At 46.7% G+C, this 23269-nt stretch overlaps 1 protein-coding gene across 1 annotated transcript in view; it reads left to right on the forward strand.

Moving 5' to 3' along the window:
- The first annotated feature begins 2406 nt into the window (after nt 1–2406).
- The window catches only part of mat2b (methionine adenosyltransferase 2 non-catalytic beta subunit methionine), a 35423-nt gene continuing 14560 nt past the window's right edge, over nt 2407–23269 (forward strand). Inside the window, exons 1-5 of the mRNA XM_078231557.1 lie at nt 2407–2496; nt 11808–12002; nt 19331–19445; nt 20206–20358; nt 22023–22216. Of these exons, the coding sequence (XP_078087683.1) occupies nt 2428–2496; nt 11808–12002; nt 19331–19445; nt 20206–20358; nt 22023–22216 (726 nt within the window). The 5' untranslated portion in view covers nt 2407–2427. The remainder of the gene's footprint in view (nt 2497–11807; nt 12003–19330; nt 19446–20205; nt 20359–22022; nt 22217–23269) is intronic.

Genomic DNA, 23269 nt, shown 5'->3' on the forward strand with positions numbered 1-23269 from the left:
GCCCTCCAAGCCCGTGCCGCTCCCTGGTCCAAACCAGACCATTCTTTTGTATCCCTCCATTCCCACTCCATTCATGTGGCTATCTAGATAAGTCTTAAATGTTCCCAGTGTGTCCGCCTCCACCACCTTGCCCGGCAGCGCATTCCAGGCCCCCACCACCCTCTGCGTAAAATACGTCCTTCTGATATCCGTGTTAAACCTCTCCCCCCCCCACCTTGAACCTATGACCCCTCGTGAACGTCACCACTGACCTGGGAAAAAGCTTCCCAGCGTTCACCCTATGTATGCCTTTCATAATTTTATACACCTCTATTAGGTCACCCCTCATCCTCCGTCTTTCCAGTGAGAACAACCCCAGTTTACCCAATCTCTTCTCATAACTAAGCCATTCCATACCAGGCAACATCCTGGTAAACCTCTTCTGTACTCTCTCTAAAGCCTCCACGTCCTTCCGGTAGTGTGGCGACCAGAACTGGGCGCAGTATTCCAGTTCTGGTCGCCAGAACTGGAATACTGCGCCCAGTCACAGCTAGGGTGCAGAGAAAGATCAACTCAGTGCGAGGTAAGTCCATTCAAAGGTCTGATGGCAGCAGGGAAGAAGCTGTTTTTGAGACGGTTGGTACGTGACCTCAGAATTTTGTATCTTTTTCCCAATGGAAGAAGGTGGGAGAGAGAATGTCCGGGATGCGTGGGGTCCTTGATTATGCTGGCTGCTTTTCTGAGGCAGCAGGAAGTGTAGACAGAGTCAACGGTTGGGATGCTGGTTTGCATGATGGATTGGGCTACATTCATGACCTTTTGTAGTTTCTTGAGGTCTTGGGCAGAGCAGGAGCCATACCAAGCTGTGATACAACCAGAAAGAATGCTTTCTATGGTACATCTGTAAATGTTGGTGAGAGTCGTAGCTGACATGCCAAATTTCCTTAGTCTTCTGCGAAAAGCGTTGGTGGGCTTTCTTAACTATAGTATCAGCATTTAAAGGGATTTACCATCCTGGGTGGCTTTTATCTATAATAAATCCTATGATGTGGGTGCCACTGGCTGGCATTTATTGCCCATGTCTAATTGGCCTTGAACTGAGCAGTTTGCTGGGCCATTTAAAAATCGATCACATTGCTGTGGGACTGGAGTCACATGTAAGGATGACAGATTTCCTTCCCTAAAGGATGTTAATTTTACAACAATAGACAATGGTTTCAATATTAGACTTTTAATTCCAGATTTTTATTGAATTCAAATTTCACCATCTGCCATGTTAGGATTTTGTAGAATCAAAGAATCCCTACAGTGGAGAAGGAGGCAGTTCTCAGCACTGACTCTCCGAATGAGCATCTTACCCAGGCCTGATCCCTGTAACCCCATGTATTTACCCCGCTAATCCCGCGACCTACACACCTTCAGGCACTAAGGGGCAATTTGGCGTGGCCAATCCACCTAACCCGCACATCACCGCGGCTACGTTCGCGGCCAAGTGTCCCTGGAGAGGGAGCATGCGGTGTCCAGGGGCGCAGTTGACGCCTTCCGCGCCCGTTGGGCACCGCAGGGGCTGGGGTGCATTATAGACCTCGATAATCACACTATGATTTGATGTTTTACGTTTCCTTTGTACTTCTGTTCCTTTCGGGCTGCTCCCCCTCCTTTTTGGGGGGGCTGCCCCTTTTGCTTTATCCCTGAGTTAATTCGAGTTGGTTTATTTGGTTTGCCCTAAAAGAGGCCCAACCCGCACATCTTTGGAGTGTCGGGGGGAACCGGAGGAAACCCAGGCAAACACAGAGGAATCATGCAAACTCCACACAGACAGGCTGGAATTGAACCTGGGTCCCTGGCGCTGAGAGGCCGTGATGTGGAGATGCCGGTGTTGGATTGGGGTAAGCACCAGGTTAAAGTCCAACAGGTTTATTTGGCGGCATGAGCTTTCGGAGCCTCAAGCTCCTTCATCAGGTGAGTGAGGACTTGTGTTCACAAATAGGGCGTGTACAGGTATAGACAGATTGTGTCTGATTGGTCAGTACACATGTCAATCTCGCTGCTGGAGGCGGGACTGTTTCTTTTCCGAATCCTATTGGCTGTCAGCTGACGGGGGCGAGAATTGCGGAGCTGATTGGTGAAGCGGCCTGCCAATAACAGCGTAAACAATAAGGCAGGGCTACGTGGTGACGTAAGGGCATATTAGCCAATCACCACTGCTCTGGAGTATATCCGTCTCTGATTGGTTACTCAGCCCGTCAATCAAGGCGAGAGTGAGCAGAGACGGACTTTGATTGGTGAAGGAGGCTGTCAGTCAGGTTGGTTGCCATGGTGAGAGGCGGACGGCTCAGGCAGGGCGCCCTGATTGGCGAATCTGACTGTCTGTCAGGCCGGTTGCCAGGGTGAGGGGGGCGGGACTGCAGCCGGGGGGCGGGGGGGACCTGGGGGAGTCGCTCGGCCATGGTGGGGAAGCGGAGGGAGAAGGAGCTGAAGATCCACTTCAGCCCGGGCTCGGTGCGGCTGCTGGAGGTAAGCGGGAGGCCGGCTGCCCCCCTTGGGGGCCCAGGCCGCGGCCCTGAGGCGGTGACAGCGCTGCCGACTCTCGACCCCAGCGAAGCGGATCCAGGCCCCGATCCCGGGGCAGAATCGCAACAGCCCGGCTCCGGGCTTCAGGCCTCGGTCCAGAGACTGGAGCACAAAACCCAGCCTCTGGCTTCAGTGCAGGGGCGGGGGCACCGCCTAGGGGGCAGCATAGAACCCCTACAGTGCAGGAGGAGGCCATTCAGCCCATCGAGTCTGTACTGACCACAATCCCACCCAGTCCCTATCCCCATAACCTTAGCTAGTCCCCCTTGACACTAGGGGTCAATTTAGCATGGCCAATCCACCTGACCTGCGCATCCTTGGACTGTGGGAGGAAACCGGAGCACCCGGAGGAAACCCACGCAGGCACAGGGAGAACGTGCAAACTCCACACAGACAGAGACCCCAGGCTGGAATTGAACCCGGATCCCTGGCGCTGTGAGGCAGCAGTGTTAACCACTGTGCCACCGTGCTGCCCTATCTTGGAGAGTTGTCCACCTGAAGGTGGTTATGAAGATGGTGAAGGCTGAGGCTACAGAGGGATTTGAACATACGGATGAGAATTTTAAACTGAGGTTTTGCCAAACTGGGATCCTGTGACAATTAGGAGTAATGGTGCTTCCGATAAAGTAGTCTAGTTGTAGAATGGGTGTGAAGTTCAGCTTAGTTCAAGGTACAGAACACACGGGAGAGAATTGGCACTTCCCCTCACCCACAGACTTTCTTGGTGTGTAAGTAAGAAGTTTCGCAACACCAGGTTAAAGTCCAACAGGTTTATTTGGAATCATGAGCTTTTGGAGCGTTGCTCCTTCAATCAGGCAAGTGTTCCTTCGCGCTGCTCCCTCATCAGATGCCTCACCTGATGAAGGGGCAGCGCTCCGAAAGCTCGTGATTCCAAATAAACCTGTTGGACTTTAACCTGGTGTTGTGAGACTTCTTACTGTGCCCACCCCAGTCCAACACCGGCATCTCTGCATCTTGGTATGCATTATCCCTGGAGCAGCATCGATCTCAACACCATCAACACCAATTTGGTCATTATCCTCTTGCTGTTTATATTGGGAACATTTGTTCATTGTACAGAACAGATGCAGCTGTCTTTATCAGTCAGGCAGAGATCAGATGTTAATGCTTAACAGTTCAGGCAGGCAACAGACCTGAACAGATAATTGGGGCTGGGCAGGTGTGTTTAAGGCGTCTTAATCTGAATCTTAATCTATGATGTTGGCAAAGGAATCTGGAGTTGGAATTGTCTGTTGTAATAATTAAAGTCCGGAATCTTGAGCAACAGAGTGACGGGAGAACATGAACAGGAGAAGGCCACGTGGTCCCTCAAGCTTGTTCTGCCATTGTCTCTACTTTTATCCCATTGCTCGATTCCCTCAAAGTCCAAAAATTGATTTCAGGCTCGAATATGCTCAACAGCTGAGCATCCATCTCCAGCCCCCTCGGGTGGAGAAATTCAAAGATTCACAACCTTCTTAGCGAAGGTATTTTCCCCATCTCTGTCCTTCCTCTCAGCGTTTATCCTATAAAACCCTCTTAGAATCTTGTGTTTCAATGAGGTTACCCCTGAGGGCTTCTGAACTCTGGAGGGTATAGATCTGTTCTACTCAATCTTTCCTCCGAGGACAACACCCATGAATCAACCTAGTGAACCGTTATTGCAGTCCTCTCTAAGGCAAGTGGAACCTTCCTTAGTGTGATTACCCTGAAGTCCTGTACAGTTGTAACAAAGTTTTCTTACTCTTGTTCTCTAGCCTCCTTGCTTTGTGATTTGATTTGATTTATTCTTGTCACATGTATTTGTATACAGTGAAAAATATTGTTTCTTGCATGCTATACAGACAAGGCATACTGTTCATAGGGAAGGAAAGGTGAGGGCGCAGAATCTAATGTTACAATCGTAGCTCGGGTGTAGAGAAAGATCAACTCCTGATGGCAGCAGGGAAGAAGCTGTTCTTAAGTCGGTTGGTACGTGACCTCAGACGTTTGTATCTTTTTCCCGACAGAAGAAGGTGGAAGAGAGAATGTCCGGGGTGCGTGGGGTCCTTAATTATGCTGGCTGCTTTGCTGAGGCAGCGGGAAGTGTAGACAGAGTCAATGGATGGGAGGCTGGTTTGCATGATGGATTGGGCTTCATTCATGACACTTTGTAGTTTCTTGCGGTCTTGGGCAGAGCAGGAGCTATACCAAGCTGTGATACAACCAGAAAGAATACTTCCTATGGGGCATCTGTAAAAGTTGGTGAGAGTCGTAGCGGACATCCCAAATTTCCTTAGTCCCCTGAGAAAGTAGAAGCATTGGTGGGCTTTCTTAACTATAGTGCCAGGGTGGGGGGGAACAAGGCAGGTTGTTGGTGATCTGGACACTTAAGAACTTGAAGCTTTCGACCCTTTCTACTTCGTCTCCATTGATGAAGACAGGGGCATGTTCACCACTATGCTTTCTGAAATCGATGACTCTGACCTTTGTTTTGTTGACTTTGAGGGAGAGATTATTGTTGCCGCACCAGTTCACCAGATTCTCTATCTCATTCCTGTACTCTGTCTCATTGTTTGAGATCCGACCCACTAGGGTGGTGTCATCGGTAAACTTGAAGATCGAGTTGGAGGGCAATTTCGTGCTAAAAGCGAATTACTGCGGATGCTGGAATCCGAAACCAAAAGAGAAAATGCTGGAAAATCTCAGCAGGTCTGGCAGCATCTGCAAGGAGAGAAAAGAGCTGACGTTTCGAGTCCAGATGATCCTTTGTCAAAGCTAAAAAGGCAGAAAAAGTAGGAGATATTTATCCTGCAGGGTGAGGGAATGAAAGATGAGTCATAGCCACAAAAACAAGAGGAAAGGCTGCTGGTAGCAGTCCATAGAGAGATTGGAAGGTGTGAATGGCCTTCCTGTTTACCTTAATTGCTGACTTTACCTGCATGCTGTGTTTGTGAACAGGGACACACAGATCCCGTTGTACGGCAAAAATTGATCGTTTCTGACCATCTTTTAAAAAAGCTGCCTTCCATCCTCCCTGGGTTGTGCTTCATTTGCCACCTTCTTGTCCACTCACTCCTCTTTATATCCCATTGCAGATTTTGTGTCCTCTTTGCAACTTACTTTCTCACTCATCTTTGTATTGTCAGCAAACTTCAATACATTGTACTCAACCCACTTTAACTAAGCCATTGATATCGATTGTAAACAGCTGGGATCCAAGCACTGATCCTTGCAGCAGTCCACTAACAGCCTGCCCACCTAAAAATAGCCCATTTATTCCTAATCTCTATTTTCTGTCCTTTAACTAATCCTCAATCCATGCCAATATCCTTGAATCCTTGTCTTAACAGCTTTTCTTGGCACTTTATTGAAGCCCAAACATAGAAAGAACAGACTTATATTTACTTAGTGTTGTTGACGACAGCAGGACATCTCAAAGCCTTTGACAGTTCTTTGAGCATTGTCACTGTTTCAATACAGGAAAAGCAGCAGTCATGTTACACAGTGAGTTCCCATCAACAACAGGATGGTAATGACTAAATGCTCTGTTTTTATAATGTTTATTGAAGGATCAATATTGGCCAGGACACTGGGGATAACTCCCCTATTCTACGTTGAAATAGTGCCTTGGGAACCATTACCTCCACCTGAGAGAGCAGGCCAGGACCCCCGGTTTAAAATTGCCCCTGAGAGAAGGGACCTGCAACAGTGCAGTACTCCATCAGTACTGCACAAGACTGTTAACCTAGATTTTTACCATTCTTTATAGTAAAACTTGAGTCCACATATGATTCATTATCATATTGCCTGCTGTATGTGAGAGGCTTCTGTGGTTAGATTCTTAGCTCGTGAACTTTAAACTGAACAATGATCTCAACTTCAATAAAAGAAAGCTTGTTTGCAATTTAGATGCAATTCACCGGACGATTTATATGCTTAAATATAACACAACCTTAGGAATCTCTCATTAGATAATTAACTTCCTGCTTTATAGCTTGTGCCTGTTTTCAAAAACCTGGACTCTAACACGTTTGCAAAGTGCCCTTTTCAGAAATAGGTTGTTAGAGTGGAAATAATTCTTGTGTACTGTAAATCTTTTAGGTTTACAGAAGTGCCCTTTTTTGTGGATTCTGTTTGCGTGCACTGACATGAGAAAGACTCCTTTATGAAGAAAAAAAGGGTGGCACAGTGGTTAGCATTGCTGCCTCACAGCGCCAGGGACCTGTGTTCGATTCCCGGCTTGGGTCACTGTCGGTGTGGAGTTTGCACGTTCTCCCCGTGTCTGCATGGGTTTACTCCGGGTGCTCCGGTTTCCTCCTACAGTCCAAAGATGTGCAGGTTAGCTGCATTGACCATGCTAAATTTCCCCTTAGTGTCCCAGGATACGTAGGTTAGAGGGACTAGCAGGGTTAATATGCGGGGTTGCGGGGATAGGGCTTGGGTGGGATTGTTGTCGGTGCAGATTCGATGGGCCGAATGTCCGCTTCCTGCACTGTAGGGATTCTATGAAGTGTGTGGTTAGGATTTGGAATTTGAGTGTGGTGGAGGCTAATTCAATCCCTGGAATATTGGACAGTGGGAAAATTTGCAGGAGCTCTGGAGAAAAGGTGGGGGAGTGCGTCTAGCTGGGTAACTTTGGACACAATGTGCCAAATGGCCTCGTGTTATAGGGTCATAGAATCCTGCAATGCAGGAGGAGGCCATTCGGCCCATTGAGTCTGCACTGACCACAATCCCACCCAGGCCCTATTCCCACAACCCTGTCAATTTCCCCTAGCTAGCCCCCCGACACTAAGGGGCAATTTAGCACGGCCAATCAACCTAACCTGCACATCTTTGGACTGTGGGAGGAAACCGGAGCACCCGGAGGAAACCCACGCAGACACGGGGAGAATGTGCAGACTCCACACAGACAGTGACCCGAGGCCAGGAATCGAACCCGGGACCCTGGCACTGTGAGGCAGCTGTGCTAACCACTGTGCTGCCCCATGTTGTAACCATTCTATGGTTGTGTACATGTCTGTAATACAGATTTCTCAAATGCAGTTCTAAACGTTTCCATAGTTTCTCAGTAACTTCTTCTAAAGCTGTGGAAGCAGCTCCCTCTCCCCTGCTGCAGGGTAGCTCTTGGAAGGGAGTGTCCTTCCAGACTTGTCAGTTTGCCAGAAAGGTAACCTGGAGAACAACAACAGCTTGTTGCAGCAAAATCTGATAATGGGTCACATGAGCAGAAATAAGGATGAATGACCAAAAGCTTGATCCACTGATCGGTTGTAAGGAGCATCTTAGAGGAAAAACAGTGCTCTTAAATAAATAATGAACAAATGTACATGATTCAGTCCTGAATATGAAAAACATCAAAATCCAATCGCAATGGTAATTTGTGAATTCGTGCTGGAGAGGTTTAGGGAGGGTATTACAGCGCTTGGGGCCCTGGCACTGCTGCCTCACCGCTCCAGGGACCCGGGTTCAATTCCCAGCTCGGGTCACAGTCTGTGTGGAGTTTGCACCTTCGCCCCGTGTCTGTGTGGGTTTCCCCTGGATGCTCCGGTTTCCTCCCACACTCCAAAGACATGTAGGTTAGGTGGTTTAGCCACGGTAAATTGCCCCTTAGTGTCCCAAAGTATGTAGGTTCGGGGGATTAGTTGGGTAAATGCATGGGATTACGGGAATAAAGTGGTGAGTCTGGGTAGGATGCTCTGTCGGAGAGTCAGTGCAGACTCGATGGGCCGAATGGCCTCCTTCTGCACTGTATGGTTCAGTGTTGGAGTGAAGCAAGTGGCTATGAGAGGGGCTAGATTTCAAAGTGTATAGAGACCTCAGCAGGTTGTAACAACACTAGCCACAGAGTCTGAATCTTCATAGGCCTTATGTGTGATCCGTACATCTATAATGTAAAACTCTTTTGCTTCCTGTTTGCACAGCTGACTTTCTGCTGACCTAAGCCACCATTTAGTTGCCACAACAACATCATCCTCATTGAGTGTGGGACTTCCCTATTATAGGAAGGATATTATTAAACTAGAAAGAGTGCAGAAAAGATTTACTAGGATGCTACCAGGACTTGATGGATTGAGTTATAAAGAGAGCTGGATAGACTGGGACTTTTTTCCCCAGCAGCATAGGAGGCTTAGAGGTGATCTTCTAGAGGTCCATAAAATAATGAGGAGCATAGACCAGCTAGATAGTCAATATCTTTTCCCAAAGGTGGGAGAGTCTAAAACTAGAGGGCAAAGGTTTAAGGTGAGAGGGGAGAGATATAAAAGGGTCCAGAGGGGCAATTCTTTCACACAGAGTGTCTGTGTCTGGAACAAGCTGCCAGAGGTAGCAGTAGAGGCGGGTACAATTTTGTCTTTTAAAAAGCATTTAGACAGTTACATGGGTAAGATGGGTAGAGGGAAATGGGCCAAACACGGGCAATTGGGATTAGCTTAATGGTTTAAAAAAAAAGGGCGGCATGGACAAGTTGGGCCGAAGGGCCTGTTTCCGTGCTGTAAACCTCTATGACTCTGGAAATCTGTGATGCTCTTATGATGCAGCTTCTTACACCACTGCAACTATTTACACAAAGGAAAGATTAATTTGTCCATTAAGCTATGGAATGCAGCTGAAATTTTAAGGATTCATCTCTTTTATGGTACTTACAATTTAGCATTTAACTTAAATTCACTGCTTTAAGTTCCTCGTAGGCTTGGGCAGGGCTAATTGAGCAAGTCAGCTCTCTGCTGGAGAGCAGGTGAGATTACGTAACTGGCCTAAATCTGACTCTGTAACTGCCAGATAGTAGAATCACTGATTAGAGGATGAGATCTCGTGAGGAGGAGGATATGGAGGTGTTCCGTTCTGTTTTTAATCGTTCTCGGCCTCCACGGGGCAAGGAGATGTCCAATTACAGCCCCCCCCCACCGCCTTCCATTAAGAACCGCCTTCCATTAAGAAGGGTCAACTAGAATTGAAATGTTGGCTATTCTCTCTCCACAGATGCTGTCTAGACCTGCTGAGATTTTCCAGCATTTTCTGTTTTTGTTTTAGAAAGTTAGATTGGAAAAGTGAATTATTTTTGAAAGAAATAGCCACTTAACTTTATTGCTTGTGTTTTCTTAATTAAATCTAAGTCAAGGGCAGACAAAGTATAGTCGTAAAATTAAACCAAAGTAATAGTTAATGATTTGGACTTAAATGGGGGAGCTCAAACACAGAAAGGAGCTCAAACACAAAGAAACACAGGGAGGCACGGTGGCACAGTGGTTAGCACTGCTGCCTCTCAGCGCCAGAGATCTGGGTTCGATTCCCAGCTTGGGTCACTGTCTGTGTGGAGTTTGCATGTTCTCCCCGTGTCTGCGTGGGTTTCCTCCGGGTGCTCTGGTTTCCTCCCATGTTCTGAAAGACGAGCTGGTTAGGGTGCATTGACCCGAACAGACGCTGGACTGTGGTGACTAGGGGAATTTCACAGTAACTTCATTGTAGTGTTAATGTAAGCCTTTCTTGTGACTAATAAATAAACTTTACTTATTCCCCATAAAAGGGAAGGTTTTGAGAGGGGCTGAGGAAGTGAGAGACCTTGGAGTGTATGTCTGCATGTCCTTGAAGGTGGCAGAACAGGTGGATAATGTGGTTAAAAAAAGCCAATGGAATGCTTTCCTTCATTGGGCGAGGTTTTGAATACGAATACAAAGATGTAATGATGGAACTATATAAAACACTGGTTAGGTCACAGTTGGAATTTTGTGTACAATTCTGGTCTCCACAGGAAGGAGTCTAACAACACCAAGTTAAAGTCCAACAGGTTTATTTGGTAGCAAACGCCACTAGCTTTCGGAGCACTGCTCCTTCGTCAGGTGAGTAGGAGATCTGCTAACATACAGCAAACAGAACCCTGTTTGCTGTTTATTAGCAGATCTCCCACTCACCTGATGAAGGAGCAGCGCTCCGAAAGCTTGTGGCTTTTGCTATCAAATAAACCTGTTGGACTTTAACCTGGTGTTGTTAGACTCCTTACTGTGTTTACCCCAGTCCAACGCCGGCATCTCCACATCATCACCACAGGAAGGACATGATTGCTCTAGAGAGAGTGCAGAGGAGATTTACAAGAATGTGACCAGAGCTTGAAAATTGCACCTATGAGGAAAGATTGAAAAGGATTGTTTTCCTTACAAGAGGCTGAGGGATGACCTCATTTGAGATGTACAAAATTATGAGGGGGTTAGACAGGAAAGACTTGTTTCCCCCCAGCTGAGGGGTCAATAACCAGGGGGCATAGATTCCTTGTTGGTGACACATTTTGGGGCACAGCGTCAGGGACCCGGGTTCAATTCCCGGCTTGGGTCACTGTGTGGAGTTTGCACATTCTCTTTGTGTTTCCACGGATTTCCCCCAGGTGCTCCGGTTTCCTCCTACAGTCCAAAGTTGTGTGGGTTAGGTTGATTGGCCATGCTAAATTGCTCCTTAGTGTCAGGGGGAATGGCAGGGTAAATGCGCAGGGACAGGGCCTGGGTGGGATTGTTGTCGGTGCAGACTCGATAGGCCGAACGGCTTCCTTCGTCACTGTAGGGATTCTATGATTTAAACTGATTGATAGGAGAATTAGGTGGGACATGAGAAAAAACATTTTCACCCAAAAGGGTGATGGGCATCTGGAATTCACACCTTTCCCTTCCTCCGCAACCTGCCTGCTGCCAATCTCTGTGTCTGTCCCTCTGTCTGCTGCCACTCTCTTCACCTGTCACTCCTGTCTCTCTTGCACCATTGAAACCACCCTCCCTTCACTGTTGGGAGGGTGACCACTTTCTCGGGCTCCAGCTCAAGAACACAAGCATTATTCCCATCTGTTGGTACCGAGTCTGGAGGTTGCTGCTGAAGGAGCCTTGGTGAGTTGGTGCAGTGCATCTTGTAGTTGGTACACACTGCTGCCACCGGGTACCATTGGTGAAGGGTGTGAATATTGAACAAGCTTGTCCTGTCTGGTGTTGGTATTGTTAGAACTGCACTCATCCAGGCAAGTGGATAGTATACCATCACACTCCTTACTTAGAAATACTGAAATGTGATATCCTTGCAGTGTTTTAGGGATGTTGTTAAGATTGGGTGCAGAATCAGAGTGCGTTCAGTAGTGATATATCCTGTGTAAAGAAATATCTTGCTTGTCTAATGTACTCTTCACAACCTCTGCGTATACTAGACTGGTTTCCCTGGTTGGAGGTGTTCAGGAGACAGTGATGTTATCAGTGAAAGGATGGTTAGGGACTGAATGGTTGTTGCATCTTATGTTCCAGGTGGATACATGTGTGCCAGACAGACGTGCCCTGATCACTGGGGTGACAGGACTGCTCGGCCGTGCCGTGTACAAGGAGTTTGTGGATAATGGCTGGGACACAGTGGGCTACGGTTACAAGAGAGCTCGACCCAAATTTGAAAAAGTGAACCTGCTGGACCCAGGAGCTGTGCGGCAAATTATCCAGGATTTTAAGGTATTGGAAGCCAGCGGAGAGTTTTAACTTTTCTTGTAAAACAGTTGTTGCCTGGGAAGGGGCTTGGATTCGGGGTGGGGGGGGAGGCGGTGTGGTGGTGCTTAGTGTGGCACGGAGCCTCACTGGGGCGAGACTGAGCACAAGTGAGGCATACTCTTCTGTTGAGGGACTTGCTGTTTGTAATGTCACAGATTCACAAAATAGTTACAGCACAGAAGGAGACCATTTGGCCCATCATGTCAGCGCCGGCTCTCTGAATGAACAAATCACTTGGTGTCAGTACAGCTACAACACTGGCATCCACCAGTAATGTGGAAAATTGCCCAAGTATGTCCTGTACACAAAAAGCAGGACAGATCCAACTAATTATCACCCCACCAGTCTATTCTCGATCATAAGAGTCATAGAGTTTTATAGCACAACAAAAAGAGGCTTTTCAGCCATCATGTCTGTGCAGGCCGTCATGTATCAACCTATTCGAATGCCATTTTCCAGCACATTCCGTAGCTTTGTATGTCATGGCGTTTCAAGTGCTAATCATCAGTAAAGTGATGGAAGGGGTTATCACCAGTGTTATCAAGCAGCACTTGCTTAGCAATAACCTGCTCACTGATGCACAGTTTGGTTTCCGCCAGGATCACTCGATTCTTGACCTCATTATAGCCTTGGTTCAAACAAGGACAAAGGAACTGAACATCAAGAAGTCCGAGTAGAACTGGGGAAATCTCTCTGCTGGTTGGACTCATACCTGGCACAAAGGAAGGTGGTTGTGGTTATTGGAGGTCAGTCATCTCAGCTGCAGGACATAACTGCAGGAATTCCTCAGGATCTCCAGCCATCTTCAGCTGCTTCAACAATGAGTTTCCTCACGGCATAGGGTGAGAAGTGGGGATGTTGTGATGATTGCATAACGCCCAGCACCATTTGTATCCCCTCACATATTGAAGCAGTCCATGTCCAAATTCAGCTAGGCCTGGACAATAGCCAGACTTGGGCTGACCAGTGGCAAGTAACCATCGCACCGCGCAAGTGCCAGGCAATGATCATCTCCAAAAAGGGAGAATCTAACTGTGGTGACCTGAGACCACAAATAAGGTAGCTGAATGTGTTGTTTAAAAGAAGGAGCTTCTTTATATGAATAAATAACAAAGCTTAACAGTAACTCAGCAGAGCAGTAATAACTATGAAAACAGGAGTACTAGTAAAACAGCTCTTGCTTGCAGAGCTCTCTCTTGCAGACTGAAAAGCCCCTGAAAACCTGCACATGCTCAGAACCTTCAACAGATCCTAGTAAAACAATTACACAGGAGAAAAGGCTTATAAGGACACTCTGTACTCAAACACTCTAAAACTCCCCCCACACCCCCTCCAATTCCCCATTGGGACAGAATTATAGTGAAAGTAATGTCCTAACTATACGAAAGTCTGTCAGGAGCTTTCCCGTTGTGACCTGCGCAACACTACTGATAAATCTTGTAACGGTTAATCTGGAATCATAGGTGAAGAGGTAGATTGAGAATCTGTACATGAACGTTCCTCTTTCACTCCCACAGCAGAGTCAGCTGGCAAACCTGGAAACACAGGATCCACTTCCTGGTGAACGCCCACAGCAGCGTTGCTTTCTGCAATGCTCTCTGTAAAGGTTGCTGACTCTGAAACTTTTCCTGACTTTCAGTCAGAACGTAAATGAATATGGTCTTGGTGTCTGTGAAAAACTCTTCTGTGTTGCAGTGTCACAACCCAGGATACTGGACCTCTTTGGTTTTGAAATTGTTCCCAGTAATCACCTCCGTTTACTACCAAAGATCCTGATGGAAATCTGATCATCCGGTTTGAACTGCTTCTCTTTGGTGTGGTAGTCGTGTCCCTCCTCCTGCTTCTCTTGTCTCCTGCTCACTTTCACCCTCAGATCTGGGTGAAGCAGACCCAGATATGACTTGAACCCCAGTATTTGCATCTATTCTGCACACTTAACTCATCCTTGCATTTCACACAAGGTCACAAATCATCATCTTCAATCACAGTTAGCCATTCTTGCATCAGAAATCACTTGACTTGACTTGAGATAGGATAGGATCGGGTCTCTATCCATCCACTGCTTAATTTGTTTAGCACTCGCTGGAGATTGGGCAAGTCTCTCTTGTAAGAAAGTTGTCTCAGGAGGACACAGTACCTGGGATGACAAATCCAGTGAAGGGCAATAATTCAATGTGTCCCCATTTCTGTTGCTTTTCCCTGCTCTGTACACGATATTGTGCGGATAAGCTGAGAATGTCAGCTCCCAGCCCTGTATTCTTGCTGAGGCCATGGGGGAATACATTTTGACTCGCTGAAAAGATTCATCAACGGCTCGTGGTCGGTACATCTGGTGAATGAATGACCAGAGAGGCACTGATGCAATCTTTTCGCTGCAAAAATCAGGTCTCCAAACCTGATAGGTACCCCATGCCCCGGATCAAAGATTTGTACCAAAAGAGAAAATGCTGGAAAATCTCAGCAGGTCTGGCAGCATCTGTAAGGAGAGAAATGAGCTGACGTTTTGAGCTTTGACAATGGGTCGTCTGGACTCGAAACGTCAGCTCTTTTCTCTCCTTACAGATGCTGCCAGACTTGCTGAGATTTTACAGCATTTTCTCTCTTGGTTTCAGATTCCAGCATCCGCAGTAATTTACTTTTATCAAAGACTTGAACGCTAAGTTTCCAGTGGGGAAGACATTCTCCAGTCTGAAAGACATGCTAGTTAGGTGCATTGGCCATGCTAAATTTTCCCTCGGTGTACCCGAACAGGTGCCGAAATGTGGTGGCTAGGGGATTTTCACAGTAATGTCATTGCAGTGTTAATGTAAGCCTGCTTGTGACGCTAATAAATAAACTTAAACTAAGGTTGGACATGAGCCACGCCTTCAGCTTGAACTGAACGAGTTCACTCAGAAATATGTGACAGTCAACACACATAAGGGACCCATGGTAGTGGCCTGACAGGCCAGGGGTGTGTCTACATGTGGACTTTGCAGGCCCTTTTGTGAGTTCAGTGTTTTTAGTCATGGTGAATGCACACTGCCAAGTGGTTGGAAGTGCATGGGGTGCTTGACTTCTCAGGCTATGATCGAGAAATTCATAGAATCATAGAACCCTACAGTGCAGAAAGAGGCCATTCGGCCCATTGAGTCTGCACCGACCACAATCCCACCCAGGCCCTACCCCCATATTCCTATATATTTTATCCACTAATCCCTCGAACCTACGCATCTCAGGAAACTAAGGGGCAATTTTATCATGGCCAATCAACCTAACCCGCACATCTTTGGACTGTGGGAGGAAACCGGAGCACCCGGAGGAAACCCACGCAGACACGAGGAGAATGTGCAAACTCCACACAGACAGTGACCCGAGCCGGGAATCGAACCCAGGTCCCTGGAGCTGTGAAGCAGCAGTGCTAATCACTGTGCTACCGTGCCGCCAAATTATGGCAAAGCTTCAGTATACATGGAATACTGGGGGTCCTGGTTTCTGGTAACGGCACAGCTTTTACTAGCAGTGATTTTCAAACTTTGTGTACTCCAATGGTATCTGACATGTCCGAACTGTGCCTTATTACTAGGGGGCACAGGTTTAAGCTGCAAGGGACAAGGTTTAAAGGAGCTGTACGAGGCAGATTTTTTACACAGAGAGTACTTGGTGCCTGGAACTCTTTGCCAGGGGAGGTAGTGGAAGCAGATACGGTAGTGACTTTTAAGGGGCATCTTGACAAATACATGAATAGGATGGGAATAGAGGGATATGGTCCCCTGAAGGGTAGGGGGTTTTAGTTCAGTCGGGCAGCATGGTTGGTGCAGGCTTGGAGGGCTGAAGGGCCTGTTCCTGTGCTGTAATTTTCTTTGTTCTTGATCATTCACAATGGACTGGCAGAACACATGATTCAAACCTTCAAAAATGGTATGAAGAATCAATGAGTGACATCCATGGAGACTAAATTGGCACAATCTTTATTCGGTTACAGAACCGCACTGCACATAACAGCAGTGTTTGCCCAGTGGAGCTGTTAATAGGGCGACGGCTTCGTACCAGATCGGGTCTGCTATTCCCAAACTTAGCGGAGAGGGTGGAATCCGAACAAGAAAACCAAAAAAGAATTATGACTGTGCAAGGCCAGAAAGAACTTTTGCAATGGGTCCATGTCAGGAACTTCGGGGACTGGTCCCAGATAGGTCCCTGGGATTGTTATGGAGAAAACGGGACCAGCATCTTACAAGGTTGAAGTTCAGGGTAAAACCTTAAAGAAGCACTTGAACTATCTCAGACCCAGGGAGTCCCTGCCCGAGCAGCCCACCACCAGCTGTGGAGATAGCCACTGCCTGTACCAACTCAAAGCTGACTCCGTGTTGGCCCCTCCGGTTAGTGAAGGTGTGGTCTCTGAGATGGAGGCTGAAGAAGCGGGTCTCTGGATGAAGTGGAACCTGAGGAGGAACCCGCATCGGTAACCCTGCAATGCTCCCTCCGAGAGAGAAGATCTCCTGTTTGCTTTACACTACCTGACCCAACCCTGCCTTCAACAGACCACCAACCAAGTGCCAAGCGATGGAAAGGACCTCCTCACAGTGGGGATGCTGGAACAGATCTGGACCTAAAAACTGGGGGGACGTTATGATGGACACACAGGCCTAGGGGATTATCAATAGGTCTCCCTGTGGGCTTCATGGAGTACGAGCTGTCTTATTGAGTGAGTGGAGGCTTGCCCAATGGGAAGCAGCCAGTGGGGTTTTTTAATCCTGCAACTTTACCTTGGCCAGAAGTCCCAAGGTGATTACCTGACTGTCAACTGTGGGAGCGACCAGTTACTTTGGTTCACAAGGATGTTGGTGATGGGAAGCTGGCGTTTGGCTGAATTACTACACAACCCTTATACACGTTGATGGTCAGGTACTGCTTCGAATCTTCCTTGAGCAGGAGTTGTTGATGGGCCTGGTTCATGTCCAGCTTTGGAAGAGTCTTGCCTCCCACAAGAGTCGAAACAAATCTTCCACCCTAGTTAATGGATAAGCACCTAACTTGGAAACTTGTTTAATGGTGAGTTTGTAGTCACCACAAACACACACACTACCGTCATTTGTAAGGACAGGGGGAAACTGAATAGACTCAATGGTTCTCAGCCTTTGCAGCTGTTCCAATTCCTTTGGCAATTTGACTTAAAGTTTTCAAGATAATGAGAGGGGCAGATTGGGTAGATAGCGAGAAACTGGTTAAGGAATTTCGGACCAAGGAGACAGCCTAAAAGTTAGAGCCAGAAATCTCAGGAGTGAAGGTAGAGAACACGTAGCAGCTTGGAACACTCTTCACAGGCACTGATCGAAGTTCGGTCAGATGTAAGCATTTAATCTGAAATTGTTCAATTTTAACCCATTATGGAGAATGGGGAAAAGGTGAGTGAATGGCATTAGGTCACGTGGATCAGCTGTGATCTCACTAAATAGTGCAGAACAGGCTCAAAGAGATAAATGGCCTCCGATTCCTATGTTTCTAATAATGCACAGACACCAGACATTTATTGCATATAATTACAGATCTCCTGTGCTTTGTCATGGTAAGTTCTATGATTCATTGCCATATAGCCATGGATAACTGCAAAGCCATTTATTTATGGTGACCTAATCGAATACAGTTTGTATTTCCTATTAGTCCAGGATTTACAATTTTATTATCTGTCTTGCTACTCTCTAGTTTATAGGTTACAATTGTATCTACTTGACCACAGGCTTTCGGGTCAGACTACGCATGGGATATAAATCATTGTTCCACAGCTCATCATGTAGTTTTGGACGGGACAGTGTAGAGTGTGTTTTACCCTGTATTTTAACCTGGGCAGTATCTGCCCTGGGAGTGTTTGATGGTAAGAGTTTTAACAACACCAGGTTAAAGTCCAACAGGTTTATTTGGTAGCAAATACCATTAGCTTTCGGAGCGCTGCTCCTTCGTCAGATGGAGTGGATATCTGCTCTCAAACAGGGCACAGAGACACAAAATCAAGTTACAGAATACTGATTAGAATGCGAATCCCTACAGCCAGCCAGGTCTTAAAGATACAGACAATGTGGGTGGAGGGAGCATTAAGCACAGGTTAAAGAGATGTGTATTGTCTCCAGACAGGACAGCCAGTGAGATTCTGCAAGTCCAGGACGCAAGCTGTGGGGGTTACTGATAGTGTGACATAAATGACATAAATTTGATGGGATAGTGTAGAGCGTGTTTTACTCTGTATTTTAACATGTGCAATATCTGCCCTGGGAATGTTTGATGGGATAGCGTGAAGGAAGTTTATTTTGGATCTCCTTAAGAGCACTGTGGTTGTATTTACACAGTAAGAAGTCTCACAACACCAGGTTAAAGTCCAACAGGTTTATTTGGTAGCAAACGCCACTAGCTTTCGGAGCGCTGCTCCTTCGTCAGGTGAGTGGGAGATCGGTTCACAAACAGGGCATATAAAGACACAAACTCAATTTACAGAATAATGATTGGAATGCGAGTCTTTACAGCTAATCAAGTCTTAAAGGTACAGACAATGTGAGTGGAGAGAGCATTAAGCACAGGTTAAAGAGATGTGTATTGTCTCCAGACAGGACAGCTAGTGAGATGTTGTATTTGCATCACATGGATTGTTCAAGAAGGCAGTTTACCACCACCTTCTTGAGGGCAAGTAGGGATGGGCAATAAATAACCACCAGAATTTTACCATCCCACTCACCACGGGAATTGGAGCAGGCAAGGGGTAGACCATGGAAAGATCTGTTGACCTCGGGTGGGATTTTCCAGTTTCGGGGCAAGTGAGGCTGGAAAATTCCGCCCCTTGAATGAATTAAAAGCAAATCTAATCTGTGACGCTCTACCTTTGGTGAGATGGTGTAGAGGGAGCTGTGCCGTATCTGCCGAGGGAACGTTAGCTGCTGCTATCTGTCAGCACAATATAACAAGGAATGACGAGAAGGAAGAATGCAGGTTGTGTCCCTGTTAGCTTTATGCACTGTCTCTGTTAACAAAAATTGCAGATCTTTGATTTATTTTCTTTCTTGGATTCAAGTATAATTTGTCGTCTTCCTTGATAAAGTACATGTGATTGGGTCAAACTTGCTTCATCCGTTACCCTTTCTGTCGTGGATTCCCCAAGCCCTGCCCCAAACTGTTGATTTCTTATGTTAATAAACAAGAGTTCCTTCCCCTGCCTTCCCTGAACAGTAAAATCAAGCTGTGCTGTTAAAATCTGTTGGAATACCTTGATGAACGGCGCTGGAAATGGGTGAAAACTGACTGCGGGTCTTGTGTTAATCCCATTACAGCCCCATGCTGTTATACACTGTGCTGCAGAGCGGAGACCTGATGTCGCGGAGAGTCAGCCCGAATATACCAGACAGTTGAATGTTTGCAGCTCAGGATGCATAGCCAAGGAGTCAGGTATTAAAACTCTTTGTGGGCTTGAATGCATAAAAAATAATCCTTAGTGGCTCTTACCTGAAGGGATGTCTGTAAGACAGACATGTTAAGTTCTCAGGTTTTAAAATTATTCCTTGGGGGTGTGGGCGTCACTGGCAGGGTCGACATTCACTGCTCATTCCTGATTGCCCCGAGAAGGTGCAGCACGTTTGACACATACATTCTGGCGATTAAAAGTCAACCACTTTGGTATTGGGCTGGATTCACATATGGACCACAACTGAGTAAAGACAGTGGGTTTCCTCTCCTAATCACTTGATCATCTAGAACTTTATCACAATCTCACAGCCTCATGGTCTCTTGTCCTGGAGCTGACTTTTCAGTTCCAGATTTTTAAACTTGGAACTCCAGGTTCTGAAACTGCTGTCGAGGGATTTGAACTCACAAACTCCGCTGTCCTTAACTCCATTTGATCGACCACTCAGTTGTATCAGCATTTTCTCAGGGCAACTAAGGATGGGCAATAAGTGTCTTGGCGCCCCAGCTGCGTGCACACCCAAAGAACAAATAATCAACGGCAAAATACTTGACATGGTGCTGGGAGCTGAGTAAGCTGTGTCCCAACAAAGATTTGTGTCTTCAGAAAGAGGAAATGGGAGAGATGTTGCTCTCCCCCACCAACACCAAAACACAAATCTCCCTGAAGTAAAATGAGTGTAATTTGACTAGATTGAAACTGCTTCTAATGTTTTTAAAAAGCTGTTGTCTCCATTCTTTCCAGCTGAAATTGGAGCCTTCCTGATCTACATGAGCACAGATTACATCTTCGATGGTTCAAAGCCTCCTTATCGAGAACATGACACCCCGAACCCCCTCAACCAGTACGGGAAAACCAAGCTAGAAGGGGAGAGGATAGTTTTACAAAACCATCCGGGTGAGGCAGGAATCCGACTCCCACTTGCAGTGTTTGTGGTTGCCTCTAGGATGCTGAGGTTAGGAATAACTGGGATATAGCAGTGATCTGACAGGGAAGAATGTTATCAATGGCTTTCTCTGCTCCTGTTGTTTAAGACCAATAAGTCTCTTCCATCTTAATAGTGAGTACTCCACAGACTGCCTTATCTCCTTATGCTGCAGTCTCAGGATAATGGGGTTGATCAAGTCGGACTGAGATGAGGAGAAAATTCTTTACTCTGAGTTGAGAATATTTGGAATGCTCTACCCTAGAGGTTGTGGATGTTCCGTTGTTGAAACATTTAAGGCTGAGATAGATCGAGTTTTGATCTGTAGAATGAAGTGATGTAGGAAATGGTGCATTTGAGACAGAGGGTTAGCCATGCTTAGACTGGCCGAGCAGGCTCAAGGGCCTGTGGTGTCTACTGCTGCTTTTGTTTCTTGCATTCTTATTATTTCTTCCAAGTTTCTTCATGTTACATAGGAACAGAAGAAGCCATTCAGCCCCTCGAGCCTATTTTACCAATCAGTGATTGTGTTGTATCTTGAACCCTCTGGGCTGCTCCAGCTGTATGTTGCCACCCCATGCCCCCTGCTCACAATACTACACCCTGCTCCCTTACTCTTCACATTGCTCCCTTACTCTTCACCTTGCTCTCTTACTCTTCACACTGCTCCCTTACTCTCTTCACACTGCTCCCTTACTCTTCACACTGCTCCCTTACTCTTCACACTGCTCCCTTACTCTTCGCACTGCTCCCTTACTCTTCGCACTGCTCCCTTACTCTTCGCACTGCTCCCTTACTCTTCACACTGCTCCCTTACTCTTCACACTGCTCCCTTACTCTTCACACTGCTCCCTTACTCTTCACACTGCTCCCTTACTCTTCACACTGCTCCCTTACTCTTCACACTGCTCCCTTACTCTTCACACTGCTCCCTTACTCTTCACACTGCTCCCTTACTCTTCACACTGCTCCCTTACTCTTCACCATTGAGGCTGGTCCTCCAGTCATTGCACCCTTCGTTTCCTCTTGCAATTTCCACATCTTCCTTCAACACCACCTATTATTCCCATCCGTGCAGTATCCAATTCCCAATGGAGAATCCTCTTGACAATTAAATGAGAGCATGGGATTGGTTAAATGATTCTTTCAAGCACAGAAACAAAGGGCCGATGTGATGTGAAATGCTGTGACAAGTGCAAGGTGAAGCAGCTGTAAGTTATTTCATATTTATGTTGTCCTTTGTTGCACCTCATTATTTGAATCCTCTCTGCTTAGTTGTTAACTCTGAATTCTATTGCATTGTGGTAGGTGTCCACTGTCGCTCTCTGTTTACAGTGTAGGGAAGTGTTCACTTTCTGTCTCTGCCTGATGCAGGGAAGAGTTCACTATCCGTGGAAGGGTGTTCAGTTTTAGTGTGACTCTGTGTACGGTTCAGGTTGGTGGAGAGTTCTCTTTGTATAGTGCAGGGTGTCAGGGCAGAGACATTTCTTTTTCTGTACAGTGGGCTGTGAGAGGGGTGTACTCTTTGACCCTATAGTGCGGGCGATCTTTTTGCCTATGCGATGTGGGGGCATGCTGGTATTCACACTTTTAGAGTCTGGGGAGGCGTTCACTGTCTTTGCTCTCTGGATTTCAGGTGCTGCGGTGCTCCGTGTTCCACTCCTTTACGGCAAGATCGAAAAGCTGGAGGAAAGTTCAGCCACTGCGCTATTTGCAAAAGTGCAGTGCCACAGCGTAATGGCCTGCATGGACCACTGGGGGCAGAAATTTCCAACACACGTCGATGATGTAGCCAGAGTGTGCCGGCAGTTGTCAGAGCGCCGACTGCAGGTACGGGTAGTGGACACCATTGGCAGCAGCTGTTAGCTAGTTTAAAGCACGTGGGTAGGTTTCACTCAAACCTGACTATCACCTGGCAGTGTTTTCCTCATTCCTGGGTGCAAGTGATCTTAAAGTTCCAGAAACCCAGAACCATGTCCCCCCTTGTAGCGCGAGTGCTTCAAATACCGAGTGTGCACAAATTTTACAAAGGCCTGTCTTTGCCTGGAAGGGGTAACTTGAGCTCAGAGGAATTATTCGCTTTCAAACATGTTAGCGAGAAGAGAACCTGTCCTGACTCTTTACTGTGTGCATGAGGTGCTGTGTGAAACGAAACCAGTGTTGTCCAATAGAAATCACCGGACTGGCCACAGATGTTGCTGTAACTGTAGCCCACAGACTAATTTCGGAAGCAAATCCCTCGCACACAATATCGGTAAATATGGTTATTTGGTTGGTTATTTATGTGGTTATGGTTCATGGGTGTATCTTTTACTGAACAAACATCTTCTGCCATTCACTAGCCAAGAAAATGAAAGAATTCCCAGCAATCAGAAAACACTCATGTTGCTTTCTTAAGCACCTTCCCAACCAGTGTGCAAGAAGGTTATGGTTCACACACTTGCGCTTTGAGATCCCATATTGGTACCTATTAGTCACTAATCAGAAATTCAGTTCACCATAAGACATAGGAGCAGAATTAGGCCACTCGGCCCATCGAATCTGCTCCGCCATTCAATCATGGCTGATATTTTTCTCATCCCCATTCTCCCTGATTCCCTTATTAATCAAGAACCTATCTATCTCTGTCTTAAAGACACTCAATGGCCTCCACAGCCTTCTGCGGCAAAGACTTCCACAGATTTCTGGTTGAAGAAATTCCTCCTCATCTCTGTTTTAAAGGATCGTCCCTTTAGCCTGAGGTTGTGCCCTCTGGTTCTAGTTTTTCCTACTGGTGGAAACATCCTCTCCATGTCCACTCTATCCAGGCCTCGCAGTATCCTGTAAGTTTCAACAAGATACCCCCCTCATTCTTCTAAACTCCAACGAGTACAGACCCAGAGT

The sequence above is a fragment of the Mustelus asterias genome, chromosome 16 (genome assembly GCF_964213995.1).
Source record: "Mustelus asterias chromosome 16, sMusAst1.hap1.1, whole genome shotgun sequence".
Classification (NCBI taxonomy): Eukaryota; Metazoa; Chordata; class Chondrichthyes; order Carcharhiniformes; family Triakidae; genus Mustelus; species Mustelus asterias.